Source organism: Podarcis liolepis, assembly GCF_965112155.1.
Source record: "Podarcis liolepis genome assembly, chromosome: 3".
NCBI lineage: Eukaryota > Metazoa > Chordata > Lepidosauria > Squamata > Lacertidae > Podarcis > Podarcis liolepis.
In genome coordinates, this window is record NC_139557.1 from 119,764,134 (window position 1) to 119,784,053 (window position 19,920).

At 47.8% G+C, this 19,920-nt stretch overlaps 2 protein-coding genes across 4 annotated transcripts in view; both read right to left on the reverse strand.

Moving 5' to 3' along the window:
- The window catches only part of LOC310702697 (L-threonine 3-dehydrogenase, mitochondrial-like), a 193,235-nt gene that overhangs the window by 30,475 nt on the left and 142,840 nt on the right, over positions 1–19,920 (reverse strand). The window lies entirely within an intron of this gene.
- Positions 2,882–19,920, reverse strand: part of MTMR9 (myotubularin related protein 9) — a 33,177-nt gene continuing 16,138 nt past the window's right edge. For all 3 annotated transcript variants that reach the window (XM_083494488.1, XM_083494487.1, XM_083494489.1), the window contains exons 7-11: positions 18,811–18,972; positions 17,745–17,886; positions 13,756–13,976; positions 11,420–11,571; positions 2,882–9,386 (exon numbers count right to left, since the gene is read on the reverse strand). In XM_083494488.1, coding sequence (XP_083350614.1) covers positions 9,208–9,386; positions 11,420–11,571; positions 13,756–13,976; positions 17,745–17,886; positions 18,811–18,972 — 856 coding nt within the window. In that variant the 3' untranslated portion in view covers positions 2,882–9,207. The remainder of the gene's footprint in view (positions 9,387–11,419; positions 11,572–13,755; positions 13,977–17,744; positions 17,887–18,810; positions 18,973–19,920) is intronic.

Consider the following 19,920-nt stretch of genomic DNA (forward strand, 5'->3'; position numbering starts at 1 on the left):
GCTTGCTCTTGCACCATCGCTGCATTTGTTTCGGTTACAGATAGGTAGCCGTGTTGGTCTGCCATAGTCAAAATAAAAAAATTCCTTCCAGTAGCACCTTAAAGACCAACTAAGTTAGTTCTTGGTATGAGCTTTCGTGTGCATGCACACTTCTTCAGATACACAAAACAAGAATCACAAAACAGATAAACCAGTAGGAGAACACTTCAATCTCCCAGGACATTCTATACAAGATCTCAAAGTAGCTGTTTTACTACAAAGGAATTTCAGAAATAGACTGGAAAGAGAAGCTGCTGAATTGCAACTCATTACCAAACTCAAAACCATGGAGAGACCTGGTCTGAACAGAGACATTGGATTCTTATCTCATTATACATGACTAAGCCATTTTTCACCTTCTCACCCCTTGCCTTTTCCTGTAAGACCTATTGCAGTCGTTAAGAGTCGTCAACAGGCTCATCTCAGCTATCTGCCAATCTCCCATTCCCACCACCCTTCTGAGTAATACCCCTCCCCACCTTCTCACTATATAGAAGGATCTGGCAACTTCTGTTTCAGTGTATCTGAAGAAGTGTGCATGCACACAAAAGCTCATACCAAGAACTAACTTAGTTGGTCTTTAAGGTGCTACTGGAAGGAATTTTTTTATTTTGCATTTGTTTCGATCACTTGCTTTTGTTTCTCCCATACTCCCTTCCACCAAGATGGAGAATTCTCTTTGGAAAAGACCACACTTCCGAGATGCTTACGCTCAGGAGCAAAAGCACAGGTGGTAGAGACAATGGGAAACAACACATCATGTACAGTATAGGTTCTACTGTGCAAAATACTAGAAACCGATAAGCCAAAATGAGTGAGCTGGAATGCTTGGTTTCAAGGGAGATTTTGGTGATATGAGTGTAACACAAACCTGGTGGAATGGAGAGACTTGGTGGGGTATGTTTATTTCCGGAAAGAGAAGCGCATGCTGAAGGTATATTGCTATGCAGGTCAAAGAGTACACAGTCCACCATGCTGTGCTGAACTTGATAGCACCGTATTCACCATACCCAATTGGTTCAGCATCTTGCATCAGGTCTTGGCCGCCACGTAAGATCAAGCCCAGGTTCGTTTTCCCTAATCTATCCCAAGGCACAGCTTCCTGATGTACCGTATTTTTCGCCCTATAGGACGCACTTTTCCCCCTCCAAAAATGAAGGGGAAATGTGTGTGCGTCCAATGGGGCGAATGCAGGCTTTCGCTGAAGCCTGGAGAGCGAGAGGCATCGGTGCGCACCGACCCCTCTCGCTCTCCAGGCTTCAGGAAGCTATCCGCAAGCCTTGCAAGCCCGGGGGAGTTCCTGCGGGCTCGCAAGGCTTGCGGGCAGCAGCCTGCAGCCCGGAGCACGGGGCACCCTCCGGAGGACGCCCTGTGCTTTGGGAAGGTGTCCACAAGCCTCCCGCGCCTGGCGGAAGGTCCTGCCGGGCTCGTGAGACTTGGGGCGGCAGCCTGCATCCCGAAGCACGGGGTGCCCTCCGGAGGACGCCCCGTGCTTCGGGAAGGTGTCTGCAAGCCTCCCGCGCCTGGCGGAAGGTCCTGTCGGGCGCGTGAGGCTTGGGGCGGCAGCCTGCATCCCAAAGCACAGGGTGCCCTCCGGAGGACACCCCGTGCTTCGGGAAGGTGTCCGCAAGCCTCCCGCGCCCGGTGGGAGGTCCTGCCGGGCGCGCGAGGCTTGGGGCGGCAGCCTGCATCCCGAAGCATGGGGTGCCCTCCGGAGGACGCCCTGTGTTTTGGGAAGGTGTCCGCAAGCCTCCCGCGCCTGGCGGAAGGTCCTGCCGGGCGTGCGAGGCTTGCAGGCAGCAGCCTGTTCTGGGGGCTGGGGTTGGGGGTGCACTGCTCTGGTTCGCCAGAAGCAGCTTAGTCATGCTGGCCACATGACCCGGAAGCTGTACGCCGGCTTCCTCGGCCAGTAAAGCGAGATGAGCACTGCAACCTCAGAGTCAGCCACGTCTGGACCTAATGGTCGGGGTCCCTTTACCTTTTACCCATGTACTATCCAAAACCAAAGGAGTGCATTGGTTGCCAATGATGTTGTTTTTTTGAGCTCTCCTACACCACTACTGAGTTCATGGTTGTACTGAGATTTGGAACCAGGGACTTCCTGATTCATAGCTCTTTCTCTCTTGCTCATAGCAGCTTGGGGAACATTTGTTGGGCTTAGGAGAGGACTCTGAGCATCATCTGCCCCCAATATTGGCTTTTGTTACCACCACCTTTCAGGGGTGCAGAGGCAGGAGCCAAAAGGCACCATTATTGAATGCCAGAGTCAGCACCTGGTATTCTGGATCCATTACTGTTGGGGGCAATATTACTAGGGTTGCCATATGTCTGGATTCCCCATTGATTTCCTTAAAAAGCACAATAGTGCTAGGAAAAAAAGCTCAACAACTTTCAGGGTGTCCTGGTTTTTAGTTTCTGAAATATGGCAACCCTACCTATACTTATGGCCTTGTTGATGTGAACAGCTTAGAGCAGGCATAGGCAAACTCGACCCTCCAGATTTTTTGGGACTACAATTCCCATCATCCCTGACCACTGGTCCTGTTAGCTAGGGATGGTGGGAGTAGTAGGCCAAAAACATCTGGAGGGCTGAGTTTGCCTATGCCTAGCTTAGAGACAGTTATGGCTGAAAAGGAGTATAAAAATACTGATCCAAATGGTTTCTCCCGGAAGGCAGGATATATTTAGAAAGTGTGGGGAGGGAGGGAGTGAATCTCCAGGAGTTGGTAACACAATGATCTAATCTGCATGCGTAAATCAGTTTGAGTGCGAATTCCTCACAAATTTCATAAAATAAATGACACTGGAAAGGCAGACAAGAAAGATACAAGTGTAGCAAAAAAAGTCTTTAAATATTTTAATTGAGATCATTTACGCTACACCCACAAATCTAAAAGCAAAGTTGATAGCTATTTTTCCACTGCAGCTTTCCTAAAACAGACGAATAAACTTCAACCCCTTCCCCACTCTCTTTTTAAAATTTATTTCCCTCTCTGACAAAAGGCCGTGTAACAGCGTTTCCAGATTCTGTACAGAAAACGGCAAACATTCTCCAGCATGCGAGCGCACGATTTTCCCCCAGATGCTCCCAGGTTTGGTTCGCTTGAAAAATGAAAACTCGGAAGCAGCAGAAGGCCCACATTTAGGAATGAGATGCAGTTACAACTTAGTTTGTAAATAGTTAACAGACACGGTGTGGTACAGTAGGCTACAGTGGTTCTACTCCGCTGCACAAAGATCTGCTAATATACTGGAGTTTTCCTGCTTTATAAAGAAAAGCACTGCTTTTTCTTTTTTTTCTTTTGCAAGGCTTAAGAAAGCATCAAGGCTCCAATATGACATTAAATATCAGAGATGGAGGAGACAATAAACAGTAGTGCACTTGAAAACAAGATTGCCACATTCAAGAAAACGCTCAGTCCCAAATACAATCAAACTGCAGCCCTCCCTGTAAAGGTGCAATGCCCACTACTGGATTCAACTCCCCAACGTGCAAAATCAAGTCATTTTTGGCAAACTGTGTACACACTTGTGGGGCTGTCCTTTGTGCCGCTGAAGGGCAGGGTCACTACATCCAGGCACCCCAAGCCGCACGGGAAACAGTCAAGCTTGGGTACAATCAGAAATGTTCAGCGTTCGATGCAAACAATCTACGACAAAAGTGTTTCCCTTTGGAAGGTCGACCATGGCTTCCTACATTCTACCTTTCTCAAGAGCATCCAACAAAATAATTAAGATATGGGAGACACTGGCTGGAGGTATGGGTAGCAGGGGCAGCTATAGGTTTCCGTCTGGCTCATGCTCTGGCAAGTAGGACTACTTAAAAGGCTTTGCGTTTTGAAGGTTGCACAAGCTCCCAAATTTAAGAGGAGGACTGGCACCAGGAGTTTGGGAAGCCTCGAGCAAAGCTTTCAGCAGGCATCCCTTTTCTCTGTTTTCACAGTAACTCACTAAGCCTATAACTCATATCATCCATGGACACAAGTGAAAAAGGTGCTTGGCTCCATCATTGCCCAAGTCTTTCCTTCTTCCCCGGTCCCAGGAACCCAATGTGAGACCTTGCCTTCCTCCTCTGCTATCCTGATCTTCCTCTGGCAAAGTACAGTTGGCGACGCAGTGAATTTGGTGAGTTCTCCATCAACATTCGGGTCTGGGCGCTTGTGCAACCTCACACAATTTCAAGCATTAGCCACACCAGCAGGGATGTATCCAGCTGATACAACCATAGCAAAGCAACGTGGGCCAAATTTAAAGCTCTCAAGCATTTCTGCTAAGCACATTAATTATTTGGGGGGGGGGGATTCTATGTCCAGCAAGGGCACATCACAATGCCAAGTACTTGAAAAGTAAGCAGATACCTAGGCCTCTTACTGTGGAACAGCAGAGGTTCAGAAGAATATGGATTGATCCAACGAGTTGTTTCCTAAACGCGTGCTAATTTCAAAAATCAAGGTAGCAGAGTCTTCTTGAATGCCAGGATGAAGCCGTAACTTCAAAACATTTAAAGAGGGGGACTCGACAAAGTGGAAATTGGGACAGGAACACATCTGCAACATGACGAGAATCTGACACCTATCAATCACAGCAAGCTCACCAATTTCTTCAGATGTAAGCATTCAAGGAGGGAGATGTACAGCTAGACAGTTAGGAATCAGACTACTCAAAAATAGCTTTTCTCTGTTTTCACAGTAACTCACTGAGCCCATAACTCATCAGAAATAGGTTGAAGATTTGGGGTGGCATTAAGCTATGCTTTACTCAAGAGCAGACCTATTGAAATTAATGGTCTTAACTTGGCTGTGCTCATTCATTTCAGTGGGCCTACTATGAGCAAACGTAGCTGAGTATCATTCTTGGTACAGTAGTGAACTTGAGAGAGAAAAATTATCAGTAGCATAATTTCATGTCACCCGTTGCAACAGCATCAAAGAAAGAAAGAAAGAAAATGCAGCATTACTGCTTTAACTGGGTGAAAAATAATCACTTCCAAAAACAAGTAGGCAAGCAGATTTTGGTGTCCTCACACCAATTTTCAACCAACACCTATGTATATATACAGAAAAATAAAAATGGGACAGGGGATTTACGACAGGTCCAATCATCAGGAATTGTGATTCTGTGAAGGCTTTTTGGAATACACCTGGAAGAATTCCCAACCATCTCCCAGGACTACAATTCCCAGAATTCTTTGTAGTGTAGAAATGCACTTGGAAAAGATGCCTTCAGGGGAGTCCCGGGCAATCCCAAGATCCTTTGCCCCAATGAAACTCACATGGGCGTCTAACAACTGGAATCAACATGATTAATGCTTCAGCTGGCAACATTCACCAAACAGTTTCAAAACCAAGCAAACAACATGAAATAATAAAAATAAAATAATAATAATAATATTACAGACTGTATGTACAACTCCCTTTAACGAGATACTTAAAAAAATTAAAAGCACCAAAAGATTAGCTGTTTTCAAACAGTGCAATCGAGATTAAGAACCATACAGTGCCAGCTTTCAAAGATTATGAACGAGCTTTTAAAAAATCCTTTAAGAATAAGCACGAAGAAGAAGAAGAAGAAGAAGAAGAAGAAGAAGAAGAAGAAGAAGAAGAAGAAGAAGAAGAACTATGTCAAAACCAGGCAAATTTGAGAAGGGACTGAAACTGAAACCAGTTCTGGAATTAGGTTTGATCTTTCTTAGGCCTCCAGAAACTGAACTGTGTCTGTAAGTAAAAGGCGAAAGATTTATACAATCTGAAGAAACCTGTGTCTATAAGGGCTTCCAATTCTCCTCCAGTTTATTGCCGAAAACTTAAAGAGACTGGGAACATAAGGATGCTCCATAGATTAGGGCTGAGTCACAGGAACCCCCATCCTTGGGGTGGGGATGTCTAACGGAAGAGAACACAAGCTGAAGCTAACAGCAAATGCACTCAAACTGAGCATCCTTTTACCCTGAGATTTTACTCTTTCCCCTGGAAAGCAAACTACTAACACGGCGCATTTTCAACCAGGTCTGTCCCTTTTACACTGCAATGTGATGCAAAGCCAAAGGAAGGTGTCTACAGGCCTGCTTGTCAAAGACTTGGAGGGTGCCCAGCAGCTCTGAGCTCCCCCCTGCGGCTTGGGGGAAGGTAGGACTGCCTTATCCTTGCACCAACCCAGATAAGAGAAATCCCTGCCTCTCCGCCCAGCGCTCTGTCCATGCCAAAAGACGTGGGATGGAGTGTTCATTGCAAGCACCGACAGGGGCTGTAGCTGGTTAGCCCAGGATGTGCTTGCCCTCTCCAAGAGGGACAGAAATGTGTGCTATTGGGAATGGCAATGACACCGTCCCTAAGGGCAGGGATTCCTCCCCCCCCCCACCAAGAGACAGAATGGGGGAGATATGCAAGTCAGGTAACAACTGTTGATTGCCTATTCCAGATTTAGAATACCCGCCCTCCCGGGCGGCGGCAAATTCTAAAGAGGAACAAGTTGTAACCTCTCCAGGAAACACTTTGCCAAGCTCAGTAAGCGACAGCAGAACCTGTATTTCAGCACCATAAAAATATTGGTTGGCAGTGAACCACCGGTTTCGCAAAAGCGCCTCGTGTCAGATCCAATCATCTTTTGCATCTGTTGGGGTGGGAGGGAAGCCCTGACAGCAAATGGCTGAGCTGATGCGGCGACATGTTCAGCTGCCCAGCAAACCTTTGGTGTCCTGGTTCTGTGAGGGAAGCGAGAGTTGTCAGTTTGGCTGGGACCCATGGCAAGAGGAGGCAACTATCCAGAGAGGGGGCTTGAGGAATTTCACATCGCTTCAGATGAGGAGGGGCCGTATGAGAGGAGGAGAGGTTTAAGAGATCGGGAGTCTGCAGGAAGTGGGGTGGAAGCAGGCCGTAAAAGCATTTCAATACTAGGAGGCAAAACAGCTGTATAGATGGTAGTCAGAAAAAAGCATCTAGGCCACAGCCACCTGAAAAGGGTGGCAAAGATTTTAAGCCACAGGAGCTATAATATATATAGATATATATATTCAAACCGCACAGCCAAAAAGCACAGCAATGTTCCCCAAAAGGCTTTGACTCACTCGAGGTTCCACAATAAGACGCGACGGCAGCGGCCACACCAAGCGTTAGTCACCCATTGCCAAAGGATGAGCAGGTGCAAAGACACACACAGCAGAGGAGATGGTTATCTGGAGATCCTGACTCCATGAGCAGGCCTTAGATCCACAGGATCAGAGAGGAGAGCTCAACCCACACCAAACTGACTGCACGTGCGAGCTAAGCTGAATACAGACGACCAGCTGGGAACGGCAAGCCTAGCAGATATTCAGAATCTATCCTATTCAGAGTCTATCCCAGACAGCAAACACAGGGGCTTCCCTGCTCAGTTTGGCTGGCTGGAATTCCGTTACTCCACTTGGAAGCTTTTGAATCCTGGGCTTCATGGCCCACAGAGCAAGTCTTAAGATTTCATGGCATTAGGATAAGGCTTTGCAAAGCACACTTGCCATCATGGCTTAACCTCCGTTTTCTTCCTATTAAATAACACAGGCAACAATCAAGTTCGGGAGATTATGGAGCTATGGTCTTGGCATGCTTCTTCCTACATGGGATGCCTGCTTGATCCTCAGAGCTGAGATCCTCACCAGCATTCACAAACCCTTTGTGTCCTCCAGAACTACAATTCCTAGGGGGTATGATGGGAGTCCAAAACATCCAGAGGGCACCAGGTTGGTGAAGGCTGGCTTGAGGCAGGTAGGTCAGCTGCTCCTGGGAGCAAGCGAGAGGACCATCAGTATGGATGTTTCCTCCGCAGCAGAAACATTCCCTGGGGGTTGTTCAGCTGCCCTGTCCCTTCGGAGCAAGGTTTCCTGCTTGCGCAACAGGAACCGCCCTCCTGGAGCCCTCCCAAAATCGAATCCCAAGGCTTGGGGGAACCCCTAGGAAAGAGTCAGGAGGCATGCGGGGGAGTTCTGCAACGTAAGCTGATATCCAAAGCTGCACTCGAGGAATGATTTGCTTAGCACCTATCCTGTAAGAATGTAAGAGCCTGATGGACCAGGTCAATGGCCCATCTAGTCCCACATCCTGTTCTCAGTGGCCACCCAGGGGCCCGTGGGAAGCAAGGAAGGAGGATTCTGAATGTCACTCGCTTTGGGAGAACAGCAGGAAAGGCTGTTAGCCTCACCTCCTACTTGGGGGCTTCCCAGAGGCATCAGGCTGCGAGGAAACAGGACGCTGGATGAGGTGGGTCTTTGGTCTTCTCCGCTCATGCGTTTATGAAAAGCTGGCAAGCCATTCTCACTTTCCACATGCAGGGCTTAAGAACAAACTCTTCCCCAAACACAATGGGCAACCTTCCAATAACACCGCCCCTCCCAATACCGTGAAGTGGTACAGTCCTTAAAGGGCTCTGCCATACACTTTATCTTGAACCCATTCAGCTATCCAAACTAAGATGTCAGGATGGTGTAGGAGGCACCCAAGGAAAGTGGTGGAAAGGAGTCCCTGCCTTTTGCGAGAGATCCTCTCCACGTTTACCGTCTGTGTGCCTCAACGCCAAGCACGGAAAGATGCTATTTGGATTTGGGATGAAGCTGAAGCGCGTTGTCTAGCCCAGGAACAAAATAAAAAACTAAAACCCATGTGCTTGGGAGAAGCAGGATAGACGCGTCATCAAGACAGCCTTTCTCAGGCCACGCAAAGAGCTCAAGACGCCCGCCAAGTCCTGAATGAATGAAACCTCTCTCAAGCCAAAAGACCAAAAGGCACCCCCTGCTGAATGCCACATGGGGGATGAGGTTCAGGAGCGGCTAGCGCTGACACTGGAACTGTACACACCATTTATTAGAGGTGGCAAGAGCTGCCGGGAGAGGACAGTCAGCTGAATTAAATCAAGAGTCTTCTCCTGTAAACAAAAGAGAAATGGCGCCATTCCAAAACAGGAGGGGGGAGGTGAGAGAGGGGGAGAAAATAGTGTCAAGTGAGGAACTGAGATGCAATAATAATAATAATAAAGACAACGGAGGGTGTGTGGAGGGGGAGGAATGTTCGACTCGACTGCACCAGAAAGGAGCTCGAGCGCATGCAAGTCTTGGAGGGTTTAGTGCTTTATAGTGTGTGGGGGCGACTTGCCCGACAGAGAAAGGGGGACAATCTGGCCCGCGGCAGGGAGCCTGGCGCAGCCTCAGGGGCTCTCCGGGACCCCGTCTTCCTGCGTGGTGTCGTCCGTCTCCAGCTCGGCCAGCTGCCGCCTCAGCAGGTTGACTTTCACCTGCAGCTCCTTATTGTACTTGATGATGTTGATCATTTCTTCGTAGGATTCATCCAGGAATTTGGACGACCGGTTCCAGCGGAGGAAGACACCTGGTGTGGGAGAGATTTATTTTTTTGTCTCAGACAAGTGAGAGATATGGAATAACACAAGAAATGGAACGTGCCGAAACGTTCGACTGTGAGCTTAAAAGTCTTTGTACTGTGTCTTGGGGCACAGGGGTGAGGGAATGGAAGCAACTGGAGGACACAAAAAATAGGTAAGATGTAGAAACAGCAATCTGGAAGACCAAAAGGGGGTAGTTTTTAAGATGAAGACCAAAACAAAAAAGGGAAAAAAGGTTGGAGACTATAGTAGGCTTAGTTTCCTGTATAGTGGTACTTCAGGTTACATACACTTCAGGTTACAGACCCAGAAATAGTACCTCGGGTTAAGAACTTTGCTTCAGGATGAGAACAGAAATCGTGTTCTGGCGGCGCTGTGGCAGCAGGAGGTCCCATTAGCTAAAGTGGTGCTTCAGGTTAAGAACAGTTTCAGATTAACAACGGACCTCCGGAACAAATTAAGTACTTAACCCAAAGTAACACTGTAAAACGGCTTCTGGTTTTTTAATAAATGTATATTTCAACATTTACATGCCTCCCTTCTGAGTGGCACTCTTTCACATGTCAATTTCTTTGAGTATACAACAGCAATACAGTGGTACCTCAGGTTAAGTACTTAATTCATTCCGGAGGTCCATACTTAACACTGAAACTGTTCTTAACCTGAAGCACCACTTTAGCTAATGGGGCCTCCTGCTGCTGCCGTGCCACCGGAGCACGATTTCTGTTCTCATCCTGAAGCAAAATTCTTAACCTGAAGCACTATTTCTGGGTTAGCGGAGTCTGCAACCTGAAGCGTATGTAACCTGAAGCGTATGTAACCCGAGGTACCACTGTACTTGGGAAAGTAATTTTATTTCAGGAGACCAGATTGCTACTGCTATTAACAAATGGCATTTAGTGATTTTTGTGTGTGCTTTAATGGATTGTGGCTTTTTTGATGTATTCTTCTTGACCAGTTTTTATCGTAAGCCACCTGTGCAAATGGTGATCTATAAATCCCCTTTCATCCACATTTCGCCATTAACAATAACCCTGTAAGGGTGAGAGACAGTGATTGGTGAAAGGTCACCCAGCGAACATTATGGCTGTTTGGGGATTTGAATTCGGGTCTCCCAGTCATAGCCTGAACACTCTAACCACAATGTCCTCCCAGGCACTTTATCTGTTCAAAATCCCCTTTGCACAGCTGGTTTTCCCGCTAGCAGAGGGTGAAAAGGTCATGCAACTTTTCTCTTGCAGTCCAAGAAAATAAAGGCCACGTAATCATTGAAACATGCTGTGCCCTGTTGCCAAACCTGTGATGAGAGGAGGAAATGGAGCAGAACCTCTGGTGGTGAACGTACGGGAATGTGACTCCAAGAGGAGGCAATCATTGAAGTGAGAAGCGCTTTGCACCTCTACACCGTTCAGAACAGAAGGCTGGGTGGGCATCTAATCCTGGCATCCAATGAATGCCCCTGGGTGGGCAAAGGCAGGCACACTAGTGCCCAGGGGCAGCATGCTGGCATCTTATTTATTTACATTTATTTATAAAAATATTTGTATACTACTGTGTCATTAAAAAAACCACATAATGGAGCAGTTTAAAGCAACAAAAGCGAACAATAAAACCATAAAAAGCTTAAAGTAGACATCAATGAACCGTTGTGTATTATTAACTGCCTGCATAGGCCTGGCAGGATAGATGAGTTTTAAGCAGGTGTTTAAAAGCAGGAACAGAAGGCACCTGCTGAATATCTAGTGGCAGAGAGTTCCAGAGGACTGGGCCGATGACACAAAAGACTTGGTTTCTCACTGTTGTCAAACGAGCCTCACCAACTCAGGGAATGACCAAAGGTAGATGTTTCTGTGATGATGCTAAGGCACGGGTGCCTGACTATGGCCAGGAATATCTTCCTTTCACAAAGAAAGGGGGCAGCTAGCACACCAGTCTAAGCAGGCAGAACTTGCTGCCAGCCACTGCCACCACCTGGGCATCCGCAAATTGCACCAGATCAAAGAACCTCTCTACGACCTACCTTCCCAGAGCTGCAGGCTCTGCGGTGCCACAGAAGGCCAGATGACCAGGCTGTTGGCCTCAAAGAGGGGGTTCTTGAATCTGTTGAGCTCTTCTGGCCGATTCACCCAGGACCACAGGGACATCGTCTTCTGGGGCAGCTTGAGCTTACACCTGGCAAAGAGACCAGCCGTCAGCCACATGTCTTTTGAGCATAAAAAACATCAACTCCCTTCACAGTACAACGTATCATCAGAGATCTACAACCTCTCCTGGACAATGACAGTTCTCTTTCTCAAGCTCTGGGAGGAAGACCTTTCATTGCCTACAGACAGCCACCCAATTTTAAACAACTCCTAACCCACAATAATACTACAACCAGACTTAACACGGACACTGGCACCAGAGCCTGCAATAAACCCAGATGCCAACTTTGCTGCCACATACACCCGGACAACACCATTACTGGTCCCAACAACATCACACATACCATCTCGGGACTATTTAATTGCTCATCGTCTAACATTGTGTATGCCATCAAATGCCAACAGTGTCCTTCAGCTCTCTATATTGGACAAACAGGCCAAACCTTACGCCAAAGAATAAACAGACATAAATCTGACATCAAGAATCACAAAACAGAGAAACCAGTAGGAGAACATTTCAATCTCCCAGGACATTCTATACAAGATCTCAAAGTAGCTGTTTTACTACAAAGGAATTTCAGAAATAGACTGGAAAGAGAAGCTGCTGAATTGCAACTCATTACCAAACTTAAAACCATGGAGAGACCTGGTCGGAACAAAGACATTGGATTCTTATCTCATTATACATGACTAAGCCATTTTTCACCTTCTCACCCCTTGCCTTTTCCTGTAAGACCTATTGCAGTCGTTAAGAGTCGTCAACAGGCTCATCTCAGCTATCTGCCAATCTCCCATTCCCACCACCCTTCTGAGTAATACCCCTCCCCACCTTCTCACTATATAGAAGGATCTGGCAACTTCTGTTTCAGTGTATCTGAAGAAGTGTGCATGCACACGAAAGCTCATACCAAGAACTAACTTAGTTGGTCTTTAAGGTGCTACTGGAAGGAATTTTTTTATTTTGACTATGGCAGACCAACACGGCTACCTATCTGTAACTGGTCCCTTCACTAAGTCAAGCCTGAGGGTTCAGAAAACATGGGAGTCACCTGCTTGTTGCCAAATCTTTCCTCTAATTTCTCTGCAAATTTGCAAACAACCTAGAGGAAGATGGATGTCTCACACACACAAGAGACCTTCATGCTGCCTTTGCCTTAATTCCCATGGAAACTAACAACTTCCCAGCATTATCTAACTGAGCAGCAGATGAGGTAGAGGCACAGAGAATCAAGGGGACACCAAGTGAAACTCTGGATACCAACCCTGACCCCGGGGAAACCAGTAGATCACGTGCTCCTGAATAAGCCAAAGGCAGGTGTGAAGGAACTCTTGCAGGGGCCAATGAAGAGCAAGCCAGTAAAGCCCGTTTTGTAAATGTAGAAATTTAGAAAATGCGCCTCTTTGCTACTCTGTGCAAATAAACGTGATGCTTCAGCAACACTGCCCAGTAACATGATGCACGGCTTCCCCCTTGTGGTGTGAAACTTAAGCGCATGTGGATTAGCAGGTTATTACACAGTTCAAGGTCACCTCTGAGATATAAACACGGAGGGTTTGCACAAAAATCCAGGCCCACACACTGCTATGATTATTTATTTCATTTGTATACCACTCGGCGGTTCACTACCTACTAGTCACCCGATATCCTACAAAGCAAAACTCGAAACTAGCTCAGAAGCTCATTTTTTTTAAAAAAAGGAAGATTACTGTATGTAAGCAATTGATTAATAAATCAGTGATGATCATAATTACAGTGGTACCTCGGGTTAAGCACTTAATTCGTTCCACAGGTCCGTTCTTAACCTGAAGCTATTCTTAACCTGAAGCACCACTTTAGCTAATGGGGCCTCCTGCTGCCGCCGCACCGCCACTGCACAATTTCTGTTCTCATCCTGAAGCAAAGTTCTTAACCCAAGGTACTATTTCTGGGTTAGCGGAGTCTGTAACCTGAAGCGTATGTAACCTGAAGCGTCTGTAACCCGAGGTACCACTGTATTGACTTATTGATTGCCTTTTATGCCACTGCCAAGAGGCTTGTAGATTCCTCATTATGCGCCTCATCCATATTGCACAGTTCAACTGAGACTGCCTAGACCCCTACATCCCTTTGTGTTTTCTCATCCATGATGCAGAGTGCAACTGAGACTGCCTAGGATGCCAACAGCCCTCCCTCTTTGCCTCAGGGAACCCCAGAAGCGAAAAGCTCACCTACCTTTCGCTTTCATTGTTGCCCAGGAAAGTGCCGAACTGGGAGGCATACGAATGCTCAAAGAGCATGATCAGGAAGTGGTAGTTGAACTCGAAGGAGCAAGGGAACTGGCGGAGGATCTGCCAGACGCAGTCCAGGAAGAGAAGGAAGACGGGGGCCTCCCACTTCTGCTTGCTGTTGGAGTAGGCGGACTGGGCACAGCGCTGCTGGAATGGGTGGCCGGCCTGCAGGGGCAAAAAAAATAAAAATAGAGAGAGGGTCTTCTGTTAGGCAGAGCAAAGGGCACAGCTAGGAAAGAGTTATTTTAAAAATCTGTAACATAGCAAGCCTGTTGTCTTTGTCCATAGAGTTTTCTTGGCAGGGATACTGGAGTGGCTTGCCGGTTCCTGCTCCAGGTGGATCACCTTTGGTCAAAACTCTCCACTATGACCTGTCTGTCTTGGGTGGCCCTGCATGGCGTAGCTCATAGCTTCTCTGAGTTATTCAAACAAAGGTGCATATAGTTAAAGCTATGGTTTTCCCAGTAGTGATGTATGGAAGTGAGAGCTGGACCATAAAGAAGGCTGATCGCCGAAGAATTGATGCTTTTGAATTCTGGTGCTGGAGGAGACTCTTGAGAGTCCCATGGACTGCAAGAAGATCAAACCTCTCCATTCTGAAGGAAATCAGCCCTGAGTGCAGGATCTGGAAGGACAGATCCTGAAGCTGAGGCTCCAATCCTTTGGCCACCTCATGAGAAGAGAAGACTCCCTGGAAAAAAAGACCCTGATGTTGGGAAAGATTGAGGGCACAAGGAGAAGGGGACGAAAGAGGACGAGATGGTGGGACAGTGTTCTCGAAGCTACCAGCATGAGTTTGACCAAACTGTGGGAGGCAGTGGAAGACAGGAGTGCCTGGCGTGCTCTGGTCCATGGGGTCACGAAGAGTCGGACACAACTAAACGACGACAACAACATGGCAAGCGTAAAAAACAAAGAATTCTGATGGAAAGAGGCACCGTATAGTAAGTCTTTTTGCTGGGCTGCAGAGAGGATATTCTATGCATAAGTAATGGGTTAAGTCCCACAAGGAGCTTACAATTTAAGTCCAGGGAGCAAACAGAGGCAAGGTATGGATTCATGAGTAACTGGAGGAAGAATGTGCATTTATTTCAATTGCAGGCTTATTTATAGTAGGATATGGGAACTAAGGGGTTATGTGATGGTTGATCCTTAAAGTGGCCACAGTCATTCTGCTAGAAATGCAAGGATTTCTGCTTCCATCATGGAACTTCTCCTCCCTCTCTCCCTGCACCCTCCACAGATCTGCTCTGCAGAACTGGGTGAACAACCAGAATAGATTTAAGAGGTGCATGTGTGGAAAGGAGTGGAGGAGTTTGATGCTGTGGCCAGAAGTCCTCCTGCTAGCAGAGCGACTTCGTTGGATATCACCCTTGATGGGAAAATGCCCCAGAAATGGAAATACCTGTAAGGTTTATTCAAAGTCATAAGGGATGGTGACAGCTAGGTGGAACCTCCAGAGCAAGAAGCAGTGTACCACATAATACCAACTACTGGGGATCAAACAGGAAGGGCTCTTAGTCCCTCCCCCTTTGTGAACTTCCCAGAGGAGCTGACAGCTGGAGCTACTTAAAGAGTGGAACTCGCTCCAGCTTGATGCAGTCATGACCAATAACTAGGATGGCTTTGGAAGAAGGATTAGGCAAATTCATGGATGTAATAATAATAATAATTTATTTTTTATACCCCGCCCATCTGGCTGGGTTTCCCCAGCCACTCTGGGTGGCTTCCAACCAAATACTAAAATACAATAACCTATTAAACATTAAAAGCTTCCCTGACATTCCCTTCAGATGTCTTCTAAAAGTTTGGTAGTTATTTTTCTATTTGACATCTGGTGGGAGGGCGTTCCACAGGGCGGTTGCCACTACCGAGAAGGCCCTCTGCCTGGTTCCCTGTAACTTGGCTTCTCGCAGTGAGGGAACCGCCAGAAGGCCCTCAGCACTGGACCTCAGTGTCTGGGCAGAACAATGGGGGTGGAGACGCTCCTTCAGGTATACTGAGACGAGGCCGTTTAGCTTGGAAACGTACTGGGAGCCAGTGTAGGTCTTTCAAGACCGGTGTTATATGGTCTCGGCGGCCACTCCCAGTCACCAGTCTAGCTGCCGCATTCTGGATTAGTTGTAGTTTCCGGGTCACCTTCAAAGGTAGCCCCACATAGAGCGCATTGCAGTAGTCCAAGCGGGAGATAACCAGAGCATGCACCACTCTGGGGAGACAGTCTGCGGGCAGATAGGGTCTCAGCCTGCGTACCAGATGGAGCTGATAAACAGCTGCCCTGGACACATAATTGACCTGCACCTCCATGGACAGCTGCGAGTCCAAAATGATTCCTAGGCTGCGCACCTGGTCCTTCAGGGGAACAGTTACCCCATTCAGGACCAGGGAGTCCCCCACACCTGCCTGCTGTTGACATTTCCATTCCACCTTAAGGAACAGGCATGAGATTGTTGCATGTCACATGTCTGTTTACATCCCAGCACAGCTTGCTGGGAACTTCCTTTTTTGTGTATTTTTTGCTTTTCTCTCTGAGACGACATGTTTCTTTGTTCTGATTTATGTTTAATAAATCTGTAGTTAATGTATGACTTCACAAGCCTCACGCTTATTCTGTGTGCGCAGCACACTCTGCTAATAGTGTGCCCTGGCTTCTGAAGTCCGGGTTGCTGATTTACGTCGGAGCACGGGCTGATGGATAGAGACGGCACAGCTGGGGCTTGTCAGCTGGCCTCCCGGCTCTCTGCATGTCGACAATGGCTACTAGCCACAATGGATGTGTTCTTCCTCCGTTGGGAGCAGTATGCCCCTGAATGCCAACTACTAGGAGTGCCAAGTGGTGAAGAGTCCTGCTGCATTCAGGTTTTCATCAGGGTGGCAATGGGACGCTGGACTAGCTGAACCTTTGATCTGATCCTGCTGTCGGGTTTTCTTGACAGTCTTCTGCAGTTAGCGCTTCCTGTCCATACACTAGTAGCTCCCCGCTGTGCCCCCCCCCCACGTCTTTTCAATTTATGAAGCAGGTCGTGCACTTGCTAGCTAAACGTGCGCTTATATGCATCCGAGTCGTTTCCCCTTACAAGCCTCTGTTTTGACAGATTAAAACTTCAACCCAGACGTGCATGGATGCGTCTCGTGCAGGTCGCTTAATGTTTTGTTACAAGGGGCAAAAAGCGAGGCGCTTCGAGCTGACTGCCGCGAGTCGGCAGTTGCTCGGAAAGGAGGGCCAGCGCAGGGATGCAGACCGTGGTTTTCCAGCCGGTGATTGTTTTGCAAGAAATGTCGCAGCACATCTCACCACGAGCGAATGCACCGGAGGGGTACAGTCAAGCACAAAGCTGCCAAGCGGGCAGGAGGGAGGTGACTGTGGCATGTTAAATTCAAAAGCCAGTAACTCTTCGGGATCAGGGGCTGGTTAAGAAAAAGGAAGCCCAGCGTGGGGATAAATGGACTCTTCCCCCAATTGTGGAGTCCCCAAAGGATCGGTGTTGACACTTGCGTCTTTTACCTTTCGCATAAATAATCTCTTGAGAGTCCCATGGACTGCAAGAAGATCAAACCTCTCCATTCTGAAGGAAATCAGCCCTGAGTGCTCACTGGAAGGACAGATCCTGAAGCTGAGGCTCCAATACTTTGGCCACCTCATGAGAAGAGAAGACTCCCTGGAAAAGACCCTGATGTTGGGAAAGATGGAGGGCACAAGGAGAAGGGGATGACAGAGGACGAGATGGTGGGACAGTGTTCTCAAAGCTACCAGCGTGAGTTTGACCAAACTGCAGGAGGCAGTGGAAGACAGGAGTGCCTGGCGTGCTCTGGTCCATGGGGTCACGAAGAGTCGGACATGAGTAAACGACTAAACAACAACATTCTGGGCTGTGTACTTCTTACTGTTGGCTCCTCACCGCATCCAGGAGCTAGCAATTCATCAGCTCTTACCTGCAGCCACTCCCTCTCAACCAGAGCTTCAAAACCGCGGATGGTCCTGCATCTGGGATCTAGGATGATCTGAGCCAGCGAGGTCACCTGTAGTGTTGAATCTGTGCCTTCAGTCCCATGGACCAGGACAGATGCTCCCTCCCTAGGAAAGAGCCAGAGGAACGTTGAAAAAGGGAGGCAAACATACTGAGCTGGCATAGGCATAGACAACATACTACAGGGGCGGAAACACTTTTTCAGCCTAAGGTCCTTGTTCTCTGGCAGGAAATCTTCTGGAGGCCAGAGGTGGGCAAGATCTTACCGGCTGTCCCAGAATAACAACCCCCAATGGTTGTTAGCCAAATTTATTGAGGAGACGTTTTGGTTTCTCAAGGGCTGTTGGCCACAATAGGTGGGCAGAGCCTCCACATTCCAGCGTACCTCTGGATATCAGTTTCTTCGAGAAAAACAACAGGAGCCGTAACCGCCAGCGAGTTTCCTGGAAAATTCTGCTATGAATGCAATAAGAGGACTAGATGGACCTTTGATCTGATCCAGCAGCAATCCTCTTCTTATGTTCTTTATTCACGTTCTAAACAAGCAAAGCTGTTTGGAGCGGCTCATTCCGTTAAACTGCAGTTCATCTCGAAAGCCCCAAACAAATTCAGACCTGAGGACTGGACGCCTTATACATCCCTGGCCAGCAACTGCACTCCTCAAACGGGGCACTGCTAAGCGTACGACATGCTCCCCATGTGCATTTTTAGAGTATGCACCAGAAATGGGGCTTTTAGTGTTGCATCTCCAGCCTTCTGGAATCAGTTGCAAACCTAAGTTAGACAACACCTAGCGTTTTGATATTCAGGCAACCACTGAAGCCCTTTTTTGTTTGAAAACGCTCTCCCCGAAGTGTGACCCAATCATTTTACGGAATAAAAATTTTGCAATTGTAGAAGCGTGTGGTTTTTTTACGTTTAATGGGCCTGCGACCTCCTGGATCTTATCTTACTGCATACCGCTTTGGTGACAGTGACGCTGCTTGTAAACCTGCAAAGAAATAAATAGATAACCGGAAGGTGGGTCCCACCTGTCGATGCACTGAGCAGCCAAGCAGGCAGTGGTCAGGATCTCCTTGATGTGAGTCAGCCAGTTGGAAGCCTCCAGTTTGCTAAGCCAGCGGTCCATGTTGTGCGACTGGTCATTGCAGGCCTCCACCAGCTTGATGAGGCTCTCTTGCAGAATGTTGTACCTGTGGGGAATGTTGTACCGGGTGAAGGAACAAGAATGACCACAATGAGCCTGCAGAGGGATCTGGTTGTCCCTGGAGGGCTGAAATGCCCCAGGGATCTCTGGCCTTCCTTGTTATAGCAAAACAGCTTTGGTTCGAGACCTGCTCCCTCTGACCTACAGGGCTGACATCAGATGGAGCAGAAAGAGCCCAGGGAATGACTCTGCGGCAGCTCTGCGTTTTCCAAGTACACCCTGATCTATACTACCTGGCTTTGGTCACTGGTCTACTAACTCCATCTTATCTACGCAATACCATCTTATCTACGCACTGAATTTACAGAAAGGAAGCAAGCAGGACAAGAGCTGGAGGCAGGCTTGGATAGCAGTGTGCAGAACAACGACAGCAATGCCACAGCTTATCCCCAAGTGGAGCTAACACTGAATTGTGCCATGGCATTGGCCAAAGCATGGCAAGACGCACAGCCTTGCTGTTTGTGTCTGGGAACTATGCTTACCTTTGATTCTGCGTGCGAATGCACATATATAATACACATCAGTGGTTTGTCTATTAGGACGAAAGGGGCGCTGCCCAACTAATCTCAGCCTGCCTTCTTATTGACAACAAGTCTAAGAGGGTGGAACTGCCTGGCAGCTTCCTCTTCCCCTGGCTCAGTGTTGCCTTTGCAGAACTGAGCCAGGGCTTTTTGGGTCGTGGCCCCGATCTGGTGGAATGCTCTGTCGCAAGAGACTAGGGCCCTGTGGGACTTGACATATTTCCGCAGGGCCTGCAAGACAGAGCTGTTCCACCAGGCCTTTGGCCAAGGCGCAGTCTGACCCCCTCCTTCTGTAATCCTCATAGCACTCTAGCCCAATGGTTGCCATTAATTTGATTTTGAATTGATTTTAGAATGAACTGATTTTAGAATGTATTTCAATTAATTAATTGTGATTTTATGCAAACTGTGTT